This window comes from Aulonocara stuartgranti, assembly GCF_965226115.1.
Source record: "Aulonocara stuartgranti genome assembly, chromosome: 4".
In the NCBI taxonomy this organism is placed as follows: domain Eukaryota; kingdom Metazoa; phylum Chordata; class Actinopteri; order Cichliformes; family Cichlidae; genus Aulonocara; species Aulonocara stuartgranti.
The window spans coordinates 14,284,884-14,303,056 of NC_138942.1; the positions used below are offsets into that span (position 1 = coordinate 14,284,884).

The window sequence follows — 18,173 nt, forward strand, 5'->3', positions numbered from 1 at the left end:
TTGGTTTGTTGCTATTTAATATTCAAAAACAAAGGCAAACGCTGCCACTCATAGATGGCTTCTTTAGGTAAATACACTATGCTTTCTCCCATCTTGTTAAATTGTGCAAAATATTAACACACCCATTTTTTCCCTTCTTCTGTGTATAACAACACTTATTTTTTATTTTCTAGTTTTTCTATTACCGTAATACTAAATATGATAGCAGCATAGGCATTTTAAAAAACTACAATTATTAAGCCATGCAGTCAGATTACTCTCACAGGGTGGGGGTAGCATAATGGTCACTTGGTAAACAGGTAAACACCCTGCTGAAATGTGTATTTGTTTACCCGCCAAGGTGTGTTGACACGCACATATTGCCACAGGGCTCTTAGGAAGGGGTGGGGTGTCACAGGCTTATTTATGCATCCATGTGTGTGTGGTACGGGGTCGTTAAAAAACACACATTATGGATGGAAAGTGGGTGTAACAGAGACACCTTTTTAAAATGAAGGAAAATGGTCCTTAACTGCTGGAAAGTTTCCTCAAAACAGTGTAATTTCTAAATCAGGTACTTTTAAAAAATGGTCTTAATTTACACATTTTCATTCCAGAAAATTAGGTTGAAGCAGTGAAGAGTCTTTGATCATGTGATTGAGATTAGAAATAACAGGGCTGGCTGTGAGTTTCACACAGCTTGTTCCATAAATGGAAAAACCTTATTCACTCCAGAGCAATTTGCTATCTTTAAATGTGTTCATCTTAAACTCGGTCTCTGTTTTGTGCTTACAGCATGTTCGAATGCACATGCACGTCCATACATCACAGAGCCATCTCCAGCCACAATGATGTAGATGGATTTGTGAGGTTAAATCTTGTGGCCTTCAACGTGGAGGTTTACTTCCATAATTACACTTTGCAGGGTTATTCGTGTATTTTATGGGTCTGAACTTGTGACCCTGGATGCATCGTGGAACAATTTATGATTTCTATTTCTTTCCCCCTGTACATGATAAACATCTGCAAACCTCCCCAGAGCTGGCGACGATGACAGCTTACAGAGAAAGAGTTTTGTTTTTTTTTAAATGAGAATAGCAGAAATCTCTCTTTTCCTCTCTACCTCCCTTGTGCCTTCCTTGTCCTCTTATCCCTCTCTTCTTCTTCACTTCCATGTGTTTCTGTAGTCTTTGGAGTCTGGAGACAGAGTGGGGGGACAGATCCTGCTGCACATCTGAAGTTTATTTGATCTCCCCCTAGGGAGCGTGGTGAATCTCTGCATTTCAAGGAAATTGCCAGCACTTTTTGGTCAGCTTGGCACACTGTCAAACACACAGTACACACACACATTTATATATATATTCTCACTCCCAGTGGCAAAGTTTCTCCAGCTTTGCAGCCCTCAGCATCCAGTCCATATTATTTTAATATACATTCCCGTTGTTTTAACATTTATGTGAACACACGATGCTTGAATTGTAATTTTGATACCTGCATTTTTTGTTTTTTGTTTTAAAGTTGCACTTTTGAAGGTCATAAGTAAACAATATATACATCGAGTAAGCTGGTGTCAAAGCAGATCTAAAAGCTGCACAAAACAAATGAAATTCAGATTGAAAAGATGAGATGGATGCTACCAAACTGCAGTAGATTGCTCATATTCTAATGTACAAATACTGTATAACCACACAATAACATACAGTACCGCTGCCAGCTTGCCACGCTGCCATTTTTCTCATTTTTCTTTGTTTAAATGAGGAACACAATTAGTTGTTTTTTTGTCAGATGGACACGTTGGATTGTTGCCAATGTTTCTACCTCACTCCTACCCTCATTTGTGCTCCAGACTTCCAGCTGGTGGAGGGTGGACACGAAGACAAAAATTATGCCATCTCCCTGCTCAAACACTGACTTCTTCCATTTCCTGCTATCCTCTCTAGATCCAGCACCCATCCCCCCTCTCCCTGCCTCTACTCCCCACCTGGCTGTCATTGAGGTTTCCATCTACGGGTGGTGGGGGCTTCAAATGCAGAGGCAGACAATCAGACGCAGGTGTCTCCTCTAGTGACCCGGATGTACTTATCCCCCGATGCCTGGTGACCCTGACAGGAAGTGATTCGCTGGCCAAGTGACCTCCCCTGGTGGCCCTTCCTGTCCCCGTGTTGCCTCTCAGGAAGGAAGGATGCGGTTTGTTGTCCTCAGGCGCCTCTCTCTCACTCTCCTGTCCTCAGCCTGACGAGAGAAACTCGATTATTGATTCCAGGCTCGTCTCTCCTCGTCCTGTCTTTTTTTTATTCTTCTTTTTCTGTCTGCTCCATTCTTCATCTCTTTCTCTCTTGTCTCAGCACCCACTTTATTTTCTTTTGACATCATCCCTTTCTTCTTTTGTTACTTTTTCCCCGTCCGTACGAGATGTGAGTAAACACTGCGGACACAGGCAAACCACACCGTCCCCGATCCCATTCAATTACACTCAGGGGGCTAACAAGTCTTTTGATTTATAGGCTCCGCTTTATTTTATTTCTGACACTGATTTATTTATTTGTTTTACTGTTATTTTATTGCCCATACATTCACATTAAATATGGCAGTCAATTCATGTGGTGGAGAACTTCCAAGGTCAGGCTTCTGGGTTTAGTCTGCTCTAAAATGAAGTGCATGCACACTGCAGATTAAAGACACCATTTGGTCATATTTAGGACGGGGACTTCCAGGCAGAGACAGAGACAGAGACCTCACTAACAACATCAAACACTGTTTTTGTTGTTCTTGGCTGTAGATTAAGAACAGGAACTTAAACCAACAAGGTGGAAAGGTCATGAAAAATCATTGCCATTGTTTGTTAATCTTGTATCTGTCAAGCAACAATGTCCAGGCCAGGAAAAACCTTATCTCCTGAGGACTTTCACTGCTTTCCAATGTGAGCATAGAGATTAATTTATAATAATTTGTTTGGTGTAACGATGGCGACAAAACCGTTTTTATGTTTTATTATAGTAGAATATTTCTCTTTGTCACTTGTTAATTAACATTTTGTAATTTCTGTCTTCAGCTGTAATAGTTTTATTGTTTTTGGCAATGTGCCTTCAGTATGTTTATGGTTTTAATTATTAAATGCATTAACATCAAAAAATAATAAAGTTAAACCTTTTGTGAGCTTGTCCTAATTGTGTCTTTTTGTAGTTTTAATATTAAGGGGGGAAAAAGTAGAAACAGAAAAAGCTAACAGCAGAATATGATTTGTATCATTTGTATCACTTCAGCTGTAACTTATCATTTATTAGTTAATGCTTCTTTACTTTCTTTAAATACAAATTAAAATATAATTGTCATTCCTGTCATAACAAATACTATAACAACTAACAATTGTCACATAATGAGAATAAATTTGTGTTTCTAAAACATTTGGATCTAATTTTAAAAAAAATGACTGCAAAACCCAGCAAAACTGAATTATGTCTAGTCCATTCTCGTTTTCTTTGTGTTGTTAACGGAGACAATAAATGGATTTAGCTGTTAATGGGGTGCTCGATTCTTTGTTTTCTAAACGGCAACATAACGTGTTCCAAAAGAGACGGGAGAATAATAGGACAGCAGGGAGAGAGTGTGAAGTGAGATGCTGTAGTCCCACAGGTGTTTTTCTCTCCTCTGTAATGTCAGTCTGCAACTTTATTGCCACCTAGTGGGAGTGGATGTTTACTGTTTTTAGACCATGGCGGTTTTAATTCATTTATAGCTGTTAAACGTAGATGGTCTGTTTAAAGTTGAGGTAAAGCAGCGAAATAATTAAGCCCAGAATAAGTGTTCAGATCAGCAGTTTCTTACCATCATTGCCTATGTCAGCAAACTGCTGGTCTGTGACAGTGAATTTTTCCAGCTGAGCTCCTCTGTCAAGTCCTCCAGTAAATCTCCAACCAGTGAGTTCACATCTGGAGTCTGAGTGGGGAGATACACATCAGCGGGCCTTCGGGCGATGAGCTGGGGCTGAGGAGCACATCTCCACAGTTGCAGAGGATCAAGAACACTCAAAATGAATAAATGTCAAAAGGCAGTACTTTTGTAAGAGCGGGGAGGGGAATACACAAAGGAGGGTAAGGGTACAAGGACAGAAAATCCTGTAAAAGCAAGGGAGGATTTATTTGGCTACATTTGTCTAATTGGTTTTACGTTTGTGTCCACTGGCAACTAATGAAGTGTGTAACTGCTGAGTTTTATGTAATTTCTGCATTTTTCCGAGAGACGCAGAATGCAGAACTCAATTGAAAAAAGGAGAGTTAAATCAGCTAATTTAAAACCACACGTAGCACATCCTTCCACTCCTTACTGTATTTAACAGATGTTAGGCAAACTGAATTTGAACCTGTTTCATCCATTTAAAGCTATTTTAGGTTTTCACACTCTAAACGTCAAGCTTACATTTGAAGATTTTTAAAAAATGCTTTCATCTACTTCTTCCATCTTCATACCTATCTTCCATCTCTTTTAACCCTATCAAGTTATAAATGGTCATCCCTCTGACCTTCACCATTCTGTTTTGTACATCTTTCTTCAGCCATAGCTAAGGAGGTATGCAACAACAAAGCTCTGCTGTGGTCAGACGGCATCTGTCCTTTTAATAATCCTGGTTTTATAACTACACATCAAAGCGTTAAAGGCTAACATAATTGAGTTAACGAGTGTGTTTGGTATGTAAACCGATCCATTTTCCCTGTTAGGACTGTGGTCACAGTGTGTTGACCACAGATAGAGACAAACAGAGAGAGAGAGAAGGAGTGAGAAGGCCCTAAAGCCTTGCAACAACTGTAGATTCATGCTGTGGGTCTGGCAAGCTCCACAGCACTCTGGGCCAGCACCAAGCTAATGAAAAAACAACACAAGGGTAATGCTGGTGTGGAGTTGGGATCGCAGCACCGCGCACACGGCACAACTGCCCCGGTCAGCACTGGCACTGGCCGCAGCGCCAGTTGTCACGGCCTTAATCCTGCCTGCTGAATGACCTCATCATTGCCTGCCTGCCTTGCTCAAACAGCAATAGAATGACCTCACCGACTCAACACACTCACACAATCACATGCAAAGTAGGCTAATAGGCTGGTGTAATATCCAAAACATGCAAAACCAGAATAGATTAGACTTCTTTTTTCTTTTCTTTTTTTTTTTTAGATCATTTTAATGTTCAGCGTGAGAGTTCTACCTCCAGCTGATAAAGTGGAGGTGAATTAGTTTTATTTTGAGTATTTGGGGTAAAATTTATTCATTGTTTTTTATCATTCAATTTAAGCCCATAATAAAGTTTTGGCAGTAAGAAATGTGAACTCATTGAACTAGTAAATGAAACAGGATGAATACATGTTTTTTAAAGATTAGAGATAAAGTGTTGTGAACGAGTGTTTGCCCCCTTCCTTCTTATTTTTCCATTTTTGTCACAGACCATCAACTACATTTTATTAAACAAAGATAACCCGAGAAAATTGAAAATGCACTTTTTAAATGATGATCTTATTTATTTAGAGAAAAACTTTATTCAAGCCTACCTGGCTCTATGTCAGGTAGAAACACATGATGCAAAACACACTCTCCTCTGCAGAATTGTTTTAATTCGGCCACATTGGAGAGATTTTGAGCATGAACAGTCTGTTTAAGGTCATGCCAAAGCATCTCAATTGGATTTAAGTCCAGACTTTGACTTGGCCGGACCAAAACCTTCATTTTGTTTAGCTTTTTTTTTTTCAGTTAGCAATTGAGAGACAGACGTGCTGGTGTGTTTCAGCTTATTGTGCTGCTGTACGTCCTGACATTCTCCTTCAGGTACAATTCTTGGTAGAGAGCAGAATTCATGGTTCATCCATTTGGGCAAGTTCAGTCCAGGTGCTAAAGCAGCAAAGCAGCCCCAGACCATCACACTACCACCACCATGTTTGACTGCTTGACTATCGGTGCGATGCCATTTTTATGAAATGTGAGATGGGTTGCTTTTTGAGATCTTTTAGGCTACTTCACTTTCTCAAACAGGTTCTATTTAAGCAGTTTGTTAATTCAACAGGTCTGGCAGTAATCAAGTCTGAGTGCTGCTAGTGAAACTGAATGCACCTTTTCAAAAAGAATGGAGCTAATCACAGGTAAATCATGATTTAACAACAGGGGGCAGTCACTTTCTCACACGGGGCCAGGTAGGTTTGGATAGTTTGCTCCCTTGAAAAATGAAATCATCATTTATGAACTGCATTTTCGATTTAATCTGGTTATCCTGGTCTAATTGTAAAAGTATCTGATGATCTGATATATGGGCAAAAAAAATAAGATAAAATAGGACAATCAGAATCATGGCAAATACTTTTTCACAGCACTCTATACTTGTGCAAACTTTTCCTTGAGCGTCCTTGAAAGTGACAAATACGACAAAACACATGATGCAAGTTTACATTTACTGCACTCGTATTAAATAAGATCCTGTCCTGCACATACAGCCCAAATGATCATGAACATAGCTATTAACAGACATAAACACAGATGTACCTGCTGTCCATGAACATATATCCACACACAGACACACTTGTCTGTGATGAAAATAAAGAGACACTTGCTCTGTTGGCACCTCCTCCAATCACACAGGCCGCCTCCACTCCTTCATCCCAGCTGTCACAACTGCAAAAACTCTACAAATACACACGCGCACTCTTGCATATTCACACTCACCCACACACACCACTTTTCCTGCTCACACCTTTTCCCGCTCACCATGGCTCTCTCCAGTTGGTGCTCGTGTGCCCACTCTCAGCTGCAGCTTGTATGTAAAGTTTATGCTTGTGTGCATGTGCCATGTCTTTTATTGACGTGGTTCCAGCTGCGTGCAGACACAAAGAACCCACCTCTGCTCCTGAAGCAGTAGAGTGGACAAAGAGTTGCCGCCTTGAAGTTGTGAAAAATTACAGCCACCTAAAAGTCAGTCTGCTCTGTGTCTGAAAGAGGGGAAAGTATTGAAATGGCATCGGGTAATTTTGCATCTCCTTGTTGTGAATCTCTGCTTTTTCTCTGCTTTACACACCCTTATATTTTTGCTCCATGTGTCCAACCTGATACAGCTCACCTACTGAGTTAATTTTGGGCCACTGGATCTTATGATTAGTGCGTGTGAAATCACTCCTGTGCTTACTATGCATGTTTTCGTCTGTGTGTGTGTGAGAGTGAGTAAGTGCAACAACAAATGCTTCCTGTTTGACAGCAACACCATGTGCAAGGTCATAAATCTGATCACCAGAGCAGCAGATACAGTGACAGTGTTGCTCGCAGGAAGCACCCTGGATTAGCAAGGATTTATGGATGGACTTTGGATAACACAACCCATCACTTGTGAATGCACCCAGTATCCTGTTTCTTAAGATGGCAGACTGGGATTTTTGCAAGTGAAAAGAAAAGTGTCTTGATACTTCAAATCCACGAAAATAGAAAATGCTCAGACTGAATTCAGCTTTAGTAACTATCTGCAATTGAATAGGGGAACTGAAATAAGGAGCAGATATCTGGGAGGGGAGTTGGGCCTCTGTTAGTGATTATTGCCCATGTGGAGTTTTTTCCATTTTGGTACCCTGGCTCAGACTCTTATGTCTGGATCTTTTAAAGGGTCCAGTGAGGTTTGGGCATGTCTGATTTTCAACACTTCAGATTAAACTTTTCTACAGCTCCCTGAGGCCTTACTAATGCAGGCCCCCTGTTGACTTGCAGCAAAATTGAAAAAGAAAAAAACACAACTGTGAAAACTAGAGGTGGAAATTGCATGTGTGACACTGGGATGATGTGGTGACGTCTTTGGAAAGGTAATAATTATCGTTGTCACCTTCGTTTTTTATGATGCCAAGGAAAGAGAATTAAAACATTTTCAGGATGACAGGTTTGAAGCGGATGCTTGGCTTAATTTGTTTAGCACATTAAAAGAATTGAGGCATTGAAGGACATGATTGTGCCATGGCAATTTCAAGCAGCCTTAGCACATTGTTTCTGCAAAGCACCGTTTCTTTGCAATTTCTCAGCTAAAGTACACAAAGGTTTATAAGTAGAGAAAAGTTAACAAAATGACCTTATGGCTGCAAAGAAACTGCATTAAAATTCAACTGAAATATCAGGATTTCACATTAGATATTCATGGTTTTAGTCAGACTATCCATCTAAAATATTTTCATTTGTAGTGAACCGGGCCAGAATCAGCCCGCCAAAGGCTGTCAAAGTGAAGAAGGGCATGAATTTTAGACTTTTAACTGTATTTTCAAAGGTTTTACAATTTTTTCTACTGATAAAACTAAAACCATTCATGTCACACCAAAGTAAATAACTAATAGATAAACAATGAAATAGCAGAAGGTTCCTGTTTTCTATAATATTATCTAATAAAGAAATGTGGGATTTTTAGAAACAAAGACAAAAAGAGGACATCAACACATCTGTATAATTGCCGGACAGTCAGCACAAATAGATAGTTTAGGCCCAAAGCAGCATTTCTTTCTCATGTAGAAAAACTGAGATGTACTCCTGAAATTGCACTTGTTTTTTATTTTAGAATATGTCTAAACTTATTTGCACTGACATAAAGAGGAGTTTTTCTGACCGTTACAATGCTTTACTCTGTTGGGAAACCTCAGGTCTGTCCTTGGTAATATGCTAACACACACACACATAATTATTGCAAACAGTCACAACAGCACTCCCTGATGGCCGAAGCCTCCGCCCTCCTCCAGAAGGGCAATTCACTCCCCCACACAGTGCCCAAACCATTAACCCAGCCTCACTTCAAAACATGATTATGCCAGAACAAGCCTGATCCACAGAGGCTAACACCCCAAAACCCAGGCAGGACCCAAGTGATAAACTTCCAGCTTACTGGTGCCAGAAACCACAGGACATCCTCAGTCGTCCCTGTCCATACTCCAGTGGATCAAAGCTGTTTTCCTGGCATGTGGAAGCGCTCCTGATAGGTGATTTTAATATTGTGGTTTAATGGTCTATGAATTTGAATTTATTTTTGAAAATCAGACAAAGTGTCTTCAATATTTTTTTTAAGAAATCAGAAAAAGAGTCCTAAAATACTGACAGCTAATGGAAACCTGGAACACAGAAAGGATTCATAAGTAATAAATGAAAAAGGTTGGGGAACATCGCTACATAACAGTGTCAAAATAATCCAATAATACCTCTTTTTAATGTGTGTGTCCTGTAAGTATAAAGCTGTTTCCCTCACTAACTTATAACATGTGGCAAATGTCATGGAGTAAAAAGAAGGATAAGACTTATGGAATTATAGTTGAAGTAAAGCATTCCTTGAGTATTTAAATATCTATAATAAAAACTGTTCTGTTCATATTATACTTGTGCACTCTTTCTTAATGTTTTTTATTAAAATATATTTGATATAACCACATACAAACAACTAGCACCCACCCATACTTTTCTCTGAGACACACATATACACTCAGTGTGTTTTTCTCATTTAAGTTGCCTCGGGGAGCGAATAAGTGCCAGGCAGTACCAGTCCACTGTCGGCTGCTCTCGCCAAGGCCTGACAAACAGGGGTTCGGGCTGGCAAGATGCCCCCTGCCCCCTCTTGCAGCACTCAGGCCACAGGCAGCTGACAGAAGAAGCAGCCAAAAGATCAACAGTTGCTGTGACTTTGGTTGAGCGACTGGCCAGGCTGCTGCACGCCACCCAGCACACACTCAGGGCACCTGACCCTGAGTAAACTGACAAATGCCAAACATTTGGGTGTGCCTGCAGAGTGATGTGACCCTGAGGGTTCGATGACCTTACTGCACCAGGTACCCAGACACATACAAAACTACAGGTATTATTTTAACACTTTTCCCCCCTTTTTTGTCTGTCTTTCAAGCTCTCGACCAGCTATATTCCACTTGCAATCTCCCACACAGTAATCATCATGGAGCAAATCTAATGGCCCTTGCACCAGGGAAAGCGTGCTGTAATTTGTGCCTGATTACCATGTTTATGTGACTGGATGCTGTTTTACAGTGCGCGATACTTAAACAAGTGCTTGAAATTAACGTCTGGTTTGTTACTTTCAGCAAAGAAAAAATACACTCGCTTCATTAGGTTTCTCTGAACTGCCTCCACATTTTGTATTCATGGGCCTTGGCACAGAAACTCATAAACATGCACAAGCATATGGCACCCTAACTATACATTACAGCCTCTCGATGTAAAGTACAGTCGTTAGACATATTTAACTTATCTTGACAAGGATGTTAATTTTCCTGAAAGCAGGGATGGATTCCAGTGACCTTCCCTATTGACGTCCCTAATTCCCTCCAAAATGCCCAGCTGTTGCCACAGCAGACAGCTGCTTTGGGGGCAGAAGGAATCTCAGCTGTTGACGGGAGCTGTGCAAAAAGGTTGGTGGATTTTCGGGTTTGTATTCCCCCCAAATCCACTTACTGCCCTGCATGAAGCTGGGTGGAAAAATGCTGACAGACAGCAAACTGAGGGACGGAAAGCAGAGGCTACAGCTGTCCGTGTGTTTACAACCAAACTACTCTGTTTCTACCCCCAGCTCAAAAACGACTGACTTTTGAGTTGGGGGTCAAATTAAGAGACATCCCCAAATAATCTGTGGGATATAATTTGGCTTGATGGGAAATTCAGTATTGGGGATTCAAAAATAAAGAAAGGAAGAGATTAATTTGCCATTTTAGCAGCAAAAGTTTACTACAGTTATGTCAAAACCACTTAGGGATCAGCTAAATTCCAAATGCAGTGATTTCAATACACTGATCCCTCTATACATGTGACTCATAACCTGTTTAATGCTCTGTTGTTTCTTTCTGGGTTGATTTTCAGTTGTAACTTGCATATCTAAAATGTGACTTCCTCTGTGGAAAATTCAGCCTGATATTACAATTACGGACGCACACTGAAAAGCTGAGGGGATAATGAGAGCTCACTTTGACTCCCTGATGTGGGCATCAAATAATGTCTCTGGGCTATGATTGCCATTAATAGACTAATGAGCCTGGACAGTCTGGAAAATGAACGGAAAGAAAACTGCTGCGGAAGTCATGCTGCGGAAGGAAAAACTATTATATGAATTAGAAAGGGCATGGGTTAGTTCAGAGAGGATCAAGTGACCATCATTTACCATTCTTGATTATGGAGGCAACTGAAAAACCTACTGTAGTTTGGACAGAAGCAACCAGTAGTACTGATATATAAGCCAGACTCATGCAACAGTAGCAACTCTTTTTATTTTACTCCTAATAGTGATCTAATATAGTCGTTTCTCAATTTCTAAAACTCACACATTTAAATCAATCATATTCATTTTCTAGAACTCAAAGTATAAAGTGCAACTGTAGGTCTGAGTTTTAAGCTCTATGACTTTGTTTCTTATTGCTATACCGCCCTCTTGCGACGCATTGTTGAAATCACGTTTCAGCTGTTTTTCTTTTGATTATTCATGTATAAGAGAACCTTTTAAAATTATTTGTACTGACCTGCAGCCACACGCCATGTATACAGAGAGAGAGAGAGAGAGAGAGAGAGAGAGAGAGAGAGAGAGAGACATACCAAACAAACAAAAAATCTAAGCTAATCATCAGTATAATACATGGAAATGTTGGCGCACTCACCTTAAAACGGCTTCTGTAACACAAAGTAGGGTAAGCTTATTACTAAAAAAGCAAAACTAGCTGCTTTAAAAGCAGTTCTGTTTTAAAGTATAATGCAAATTATTATGAGGCTTTACAACATATCATCTTTATTACATAAAAATCAGACTGCTGACAGAGAAATATCTGAATGCTCTGTACTTTAGCACACACTGACCCAAAGTCCTGCAAATATCAAGGTTTCATTGAACGCAAAACTTCGTTTTTAGGTGGAAGAATTCCTTGCACACAAATCTGTAGCAAAGCTGTGCCGCTGATATTTTATTTTTTTTATTTTTTTGTTGTTGTTGTTGTTCCTTCTCTTCTTTTTCAGGACCACGGAGAGCGCCCCTGACCCCGTCGATTGGAGGTTATGCGTTTGGAAGTCACGTGATTGTGTTTAAACCTGAAAATCCCCCCTCCTCTCTAAATCGACTTCAGCTCTGCCCCCTTCGGCTTTGCCGTTACTACGCGCAGTGCTGAAGCTGCTGTCCTGGAAAGAGCAACCTATCAAGAGCAGGAAGCGGCAGATCAACAACGGAAGCGACAGCGATTTGCGACAAATTCACTCCTACTTTGAGTGGAAAGGTGTCGAGGAACATGCGTTTAACGCACAGGTGAAAAAAAATCACCTGATTTAACTTCTTCGCTGCTCCAACTTTTCAGCCCTACCTTGCGCAGATTCCGGTTAGATTTGCTTTTTGTTTGTTTGTGTCTGTTGAGAATAGTTTTTTTTTAAAGAAACAAACAAACTATAAAATCTTGAGACATGTCTCGCAAGAAGGCAGTCAAAGGCAAAGCAGCGACCAGCAGCCCGTCCGCGGGCAGCCCCTCCGGGAAAGGGACCGGGAAATCTGCGAGAGGAAGCCCGGGCATCGTTCAGATGAATGGTGTAGTCCATCCCAGCAGACCGTCCATCAGCAACAGCAGCGAGTTTTATGACATCGCTTTCAAGGTAAAGATGTTACTCAGTCAACCCAAGTCACGCAAAAGTCGACTGTGTTGGAGGACTTTGCATGAAAACATGAAAGGGTGCGGTGGGGTATAATTTGGGAAACAACACACCTACGAAGGTCAAAAACTAAATATCGAGCAAATGATATGCATGCTTTTGTGTATGTGTGTGTATTTTAGGCACGATAAACCCGATTGTAGTCTACTTTATCCCTGCTGCTGCCGTTGTCCTGCCCAGCTTTCATTGTCTTCCGTTTTACCACCACCTTTATCATTTAAACAGCAGCGAACCCGCGATAGCAGCTGTGTCAATAAACAATCGATAACCCGGAGAAGGGGCACATCGCACTACAACAGCCAACCAACAAATTATTTGCTCCTTCCGTGCAACCGGTTAATAGCACGTTTTCCTCAGAAGCAGGATGAGTTGTTGGTATACACAACCTAGTGTGAGGGTACTGGGTGTGAGCTGCCACTTCACCTCAACACAAACACAGATTTACACCCACAGATTCCCTGTGTGTACTCCCAGCGTAGCTTCAAGGGGCCCTTGCCACCTACTCCGTGTTTTTGAAGCAGCTGTTTGATGTGAGAGGAGAGATGGCTTTGTGTTGCTTTTTTTCCATTTGAAAGAATGGATTGTTCCATGTAAGCCACTTAAATGAAGGGCTTCTACTTCCATATTTTCAAAAGGTTGGATTAACCTGTTTCAGTTTGGGCTCAGATTTCTACTGGTGAAAATCTCTACTGCCTGGGTTTTCTTCAGTAGCATCATATGCTGCCACACTGATTTCCTACAGCTCTGACAAGTGCTTTCGAAATTCTCTCTAATCCTTCTCTTTTGATTTCTTTTGATAATTCAGCACTGGATTATAGTCCAACCTGTAGATTCAAGGTTAGCAGCAGGCTTTTGAGAGATTGCACTGTACCTCTATCTGATCGTGCTCTAAAAAGTGTCATTTGTCGGGCATTTTGCCATGTTCCATGTATTATGGCTCTCTCTGGTCAATAATCACATTAAATATAAGAGAGACAGAGAATCCAAGCACCTTCTCTTACACACTCCTTCAAAGGTCTGAATATGGGTGAAGCTTCTGAGGGAGGGGTCATAAAAGAAACAAGATTTTTAAAGATAAAAAGAAGTGGGAGCAACTCCTTTTTTTTTTATTCTCCTTCCTGGTTCTTTCGTGTCCTCTCTGCTTCCTCTCTACGGACCCAGGAAGCGCTTTTAATTTCCATACTCCAGGTCCCAAAGTGCCTCAGCTAAACTGATAATAGTAATCACATAAAACCTTTAACCTAATCACAGCTCTGAATAAAAACAGAAATGTACAGCTCGCTTTTCTGCAATAAAGTTAGCCGCGTACGAATACATCATGCACTTACAGAAAGGCTTTAAGGACATCAACTGGCCGCAGCAAGGAGTCACACATTCATCCACGTACACCTTCTTCCGTGGCCAAGCACCAGAATACCAGGACTGATTTAGCCGAATGATTCAGATGCGGCGATGACAAACAATCAGACGCTGATAGTTAATTAAACAAATGAGCAACAGCTCCCTCCTGTTCATGCTAATTATTTCAGTTATTTCTGGCATTTACTTTTTTTTGGGGGGGGGGATCATATCCCTCGCATGCCTCTAACTCACTCCTGCTGGAATACCTGTGCAGGTGATGCTGGTTGGAGATTCTGGTGTGGGGAAAACCTGTCTTCTGGTCCGATTCAAAGACGGCGCTTTCCTGGCCGGCAGCTTCATCTCCACTGTGGGCATCGACTTTAGGGTGAGTTTAAATCACGAGAGCCAAACAAAAACGAACATAAACCAATTCCCTGCACACATGCACTTTCATACACACTTTCAGATTGTGTTGTTTCTAAATGGGGCCATATTCTAATGGGATTTTCTTTTTAAAGCTATTTAGTCACTTTACATGTCCCAGAACTCTGACTATCTCCTGTGTGAGATGTCTCACAAGATAAGATATTGATTTCTTAAATTAGTTCGACATGCTTTAGTTTTTTAGTCTCCCTGGGCAATCACAGTGCCTATCATGTGCCAGTTTCATGGTCCCACATGGGCAACTATAGAGAAATTTATCCATGTCTTCATTTGATCACATTCAGATGTCTATGCATGTGACAGAAACAGGTGTTCACTTAGGTGATACTGAGAATCATATTTGCAAAAATGTGCTACTTTTAATCATTAAGTCATAATATGCTTTGTTCCGTTTGATGCACATAGATTAAAATAAAAGTAGAAACAGCTATATCTTTTTGCTGTATATTCCTTTTCTTGATAGAATCAGACAGATACAGTTGTGGTCAGTTTACTTGTTATCAGAATGATTGTTGTAATAATTTTGGGTGCTTTTAAAAGATTTGAACTGTTCTTTTTCCAGGATGCAATAATTATGCAGCACACATCTTTAATTACTTTTTTAAAAAACAAGAATTGGGTGTGCAATTTGAAATTTTGGGGGGGCTTTTCTCTTCTCCACACACATTTTAAAGTATACATACAGGCTTAAATACACACACTTACTAATTGATGCTGAAGGCAATAAAACATTTTTTAACTTGACAAGGCCCAGGCTTATTAACATCATCGTGATCATGATTGACTGCAACTGGTAGGTTCTCTTTGCCAGCATAAAAGGATTTGTTTGACAGAATTTATTGGACTGATGTACTCAGAACAATGGGAAAGTCCAAGCAACTCAGTGAAGAGCTAAGAAGGAGAATTCTAGCTTTACTTTTGGTCACAATGACGAGATGTATGTTTAAAAGATGATAAAAGTGAGGCTTTCGCCAGCTGTCAAGCAAGGTGGTGGCACTGGATCATTGCACAAGGTGTATGGAATAACGAAAAAAGAGAACTACCTCCAAATTCTTCAATTTCACTTCAAATCAACAGCTAGACAGTTGAAACTTGAGACGATCAATAAGATTATTGAATGGCCATCCTAAAGCTCTGACCTCAACCCTACAGAAACTGAATTTGTGGACTACGCTAAAAATCCAGGACTGTGATGAGAAACCAATTGATTGAAATTGCCCCTACCATTTCTGTCAAGAAGAACATTCATGCCCATGATGAGTGACTGCAAATCAGTTCAAACTCCACATGTAACCGAGAATAACGTAAAAATAAATCTTTACATGTTCATGCTGAGATATTTTTTGCTTGTTTTTGACTAATTAGGTTCACTGGCGATAGTTCAGCAACATGGCTGGGTACAAAAAGCAGTTGTAGGAAAGTTTGGTAAGGTTTGCCGTTGTGTTAAATGTACCCCAAAGCACTTTACACATCCAGTCATCCACCCATTCACACACTGGTGATGGCAAGCTACATTGTAGCCACAGCCACCCTGGGACGCACTGACAGAGGCGAGGCTGCCGGACACTGGCGCCACCGGGCCCTCTAACCACCACCAGTAGGCAATGGGTGAAGCGTCTTGCCCAAGGACACAACGACTGAAACTGTCCAAGCCGGGGCTCGAACCGGCAACCTTCCGATTACAAGGCGAACTCCCAACTCTTGAGCCACAATCGCCCCAGTTTAAAAAGTAAACTGAAATTTGTCGGAGAATTGAGATGTGATTAATGTGACTGCAAGTCATCACTACATCTACAAATTCTTTACCATAGAAAGACACAAATTTATATACTGTAAGCACTTTCCCCAGAAAGTAGTGTCATCAATACTATACTACTGTAAGCACTTTTTTATTATAAGCATGTGCACACACTGCTGATCTACTTGTAGCAGCTGTGTTGCTTTCAGTCTGTATTATGTGTTTAATCTCTTATTTCTCTAAAATTAAAGCTTTTTAGTTTTAGCTTGCTTTGTAAAATCACCGACAGGGTTTAAATGCAATTCTGTTTATGTCACAGGTTGCACGGCTTCCCAACTTTTTGGGGGGAACAGGATTATAATATTACATAAATGTACAGCAGTCTAGTAATTTATGTTTGTGTGTGTCCCTGTGTGTGGTAAACTAAATATCCAACCATTGTATAGTCCCGTGTGGGCTGGACGAGTTTGTGGGTGGGTGAGCGGTTGAATTATTTACTTATGCAATGTCTCTTATGACACTTATAGCACCGTAATGCTGATGCACATTTAGGCCTCTCCAAGTACAGAGGAGGCCTCTGTCTGCTACATTTAATGCTAATGGAGGAAAAAGAACCGGACGCATAAAGTTTAGCACTTACTCAGCTCTTTTGCCTTATTGACTTATTATTTAATCGCAGTGTAGCACAGAGCTGTATTACGTGAATAATGATCTCTCGTCAAAGCTCCCTTTGTCTTCTACATGGTTTCACGTTAAGCAGTTCAGTTCTTGAAACAGATCGCCCAGGACTCACGAGGATCGTCTGCAGTTCTATTTCTCTTATTATATTTTGTTGGGGTTTTTAAAAATTTACATTTAAAACAGATCACCGAATGATTATAATTACATAATCTCTTAAAACTGGACACGGATATCTATGTAAACATGAATGTGAACTTGTTTAAACAGTGACAACAGTGAGCGGCTTATCTGTTTGTTTTTAAGAGAAAGACCAGGACTTTGTTGAGTTGGAGGGAAAACTTGAAGGTCTGTGGTGTTTGTCTTCCCATGGAGAATACACAGAGAAAGGAAGAAGGATGGGGAGTGATTCTTATTTTTAGGACAGACAGTTTTGATCCCCTTTAGTTGGTGGGAAAGAGAGGCAATTTGCTTCGTATGGGGATTTGATCCAGTTCTCACTTCAAAGCTCTCCAGCAAGACGCAATGTTTTCCTTTCCCCTCTTGTTTATTGCATTCTCATCTCATTTAAACCTCAACATGTTCTCGGGATTAGAGTTGCACTAGTACACAGTTTGGCTTAAGATACAGTGAGTGTGAATGCAAAATGTGCTGCATCTCTGCATTTGTGTTTCGCTTCAAAAATCCACGCAGGATGCTTATAAAGGATTAAATTACAGATAAGAGTGAAAGGTTAGACCGTACCTTGCTTACTGTCATAACACAAATGGGAAGCAGACATAGCTCTCTATTTCACACTCATGGCGATGATATGATATCAACCCTACCAGGTTAATAGGGTGAATTCAAGTCTCTAGCTGCCTAATGAATCACACCAAGAAATGTTTGTGTCGCAGATGTATCACTGGATCCAGAAATGCGTAATTCTGTCTTTCAAATGCGTTTCTACTTTCACATCACTGTTTTGCACATGTAAAAGTTTTTAGGAACTAAAATTTTAACCAGAGAAGTTCAGTTTTCAGGGTCTCTTGTTATAGTTCAATTGAAATTGAAAATTTGCATAAAAGTGGGACAAGTGATCATCTTCAGAGTCAGTGCGTTGACAGTTAATACAAGTGCTAATGGATCGGGACTTTGCAGGTATTAGTGTGTGTAAATGACTTGTTACCCAAGCAAAAATAAATTATGACAGATATTAAATGATTGTTTTCAGAAATCACACGAAATAAATTTTGATATTTTACTTTCATACACTGTGTTGCTAAAAGTTTTTGTCTACTGTCTGATGTCAGCCCACCCTTTGCTGAAACAGCTTCAACTCTTCTGGGAAGTCTTC

At 40.4% G+C, this 18,173-nt stretch overlaps 1 protein-coding gene across 1 annotated transcript in view; it reads left to right on the top strand.

Annotated features, from left to right (window-relative positions):
• The first annotated feature begins 12,046 nt into the window (after nt 1–12,046).
• Nucleotides 12,047–18,173, top strand: part of LOC309704297 (ras-related protein Rab-26-like) — a 55,319-nt gene continuing 49,192 nt past the window's right edge. Inside the window, exons 1-2 of the mRNA XM_082529365.1 lie at nt 12,047–12,579; nt 14,252–14,362. Of these exons, the coding sequence (XP_082385491.1) occupies nt 12,394–12,579; nt 14,252–14,362 (297 nt within the window). The 5' untranslated portion in view covers nt 12,047–12,393. The remainder of the gene's footprint in view (nt 12,580–14,251; nt 14,363–18,173) is intronic.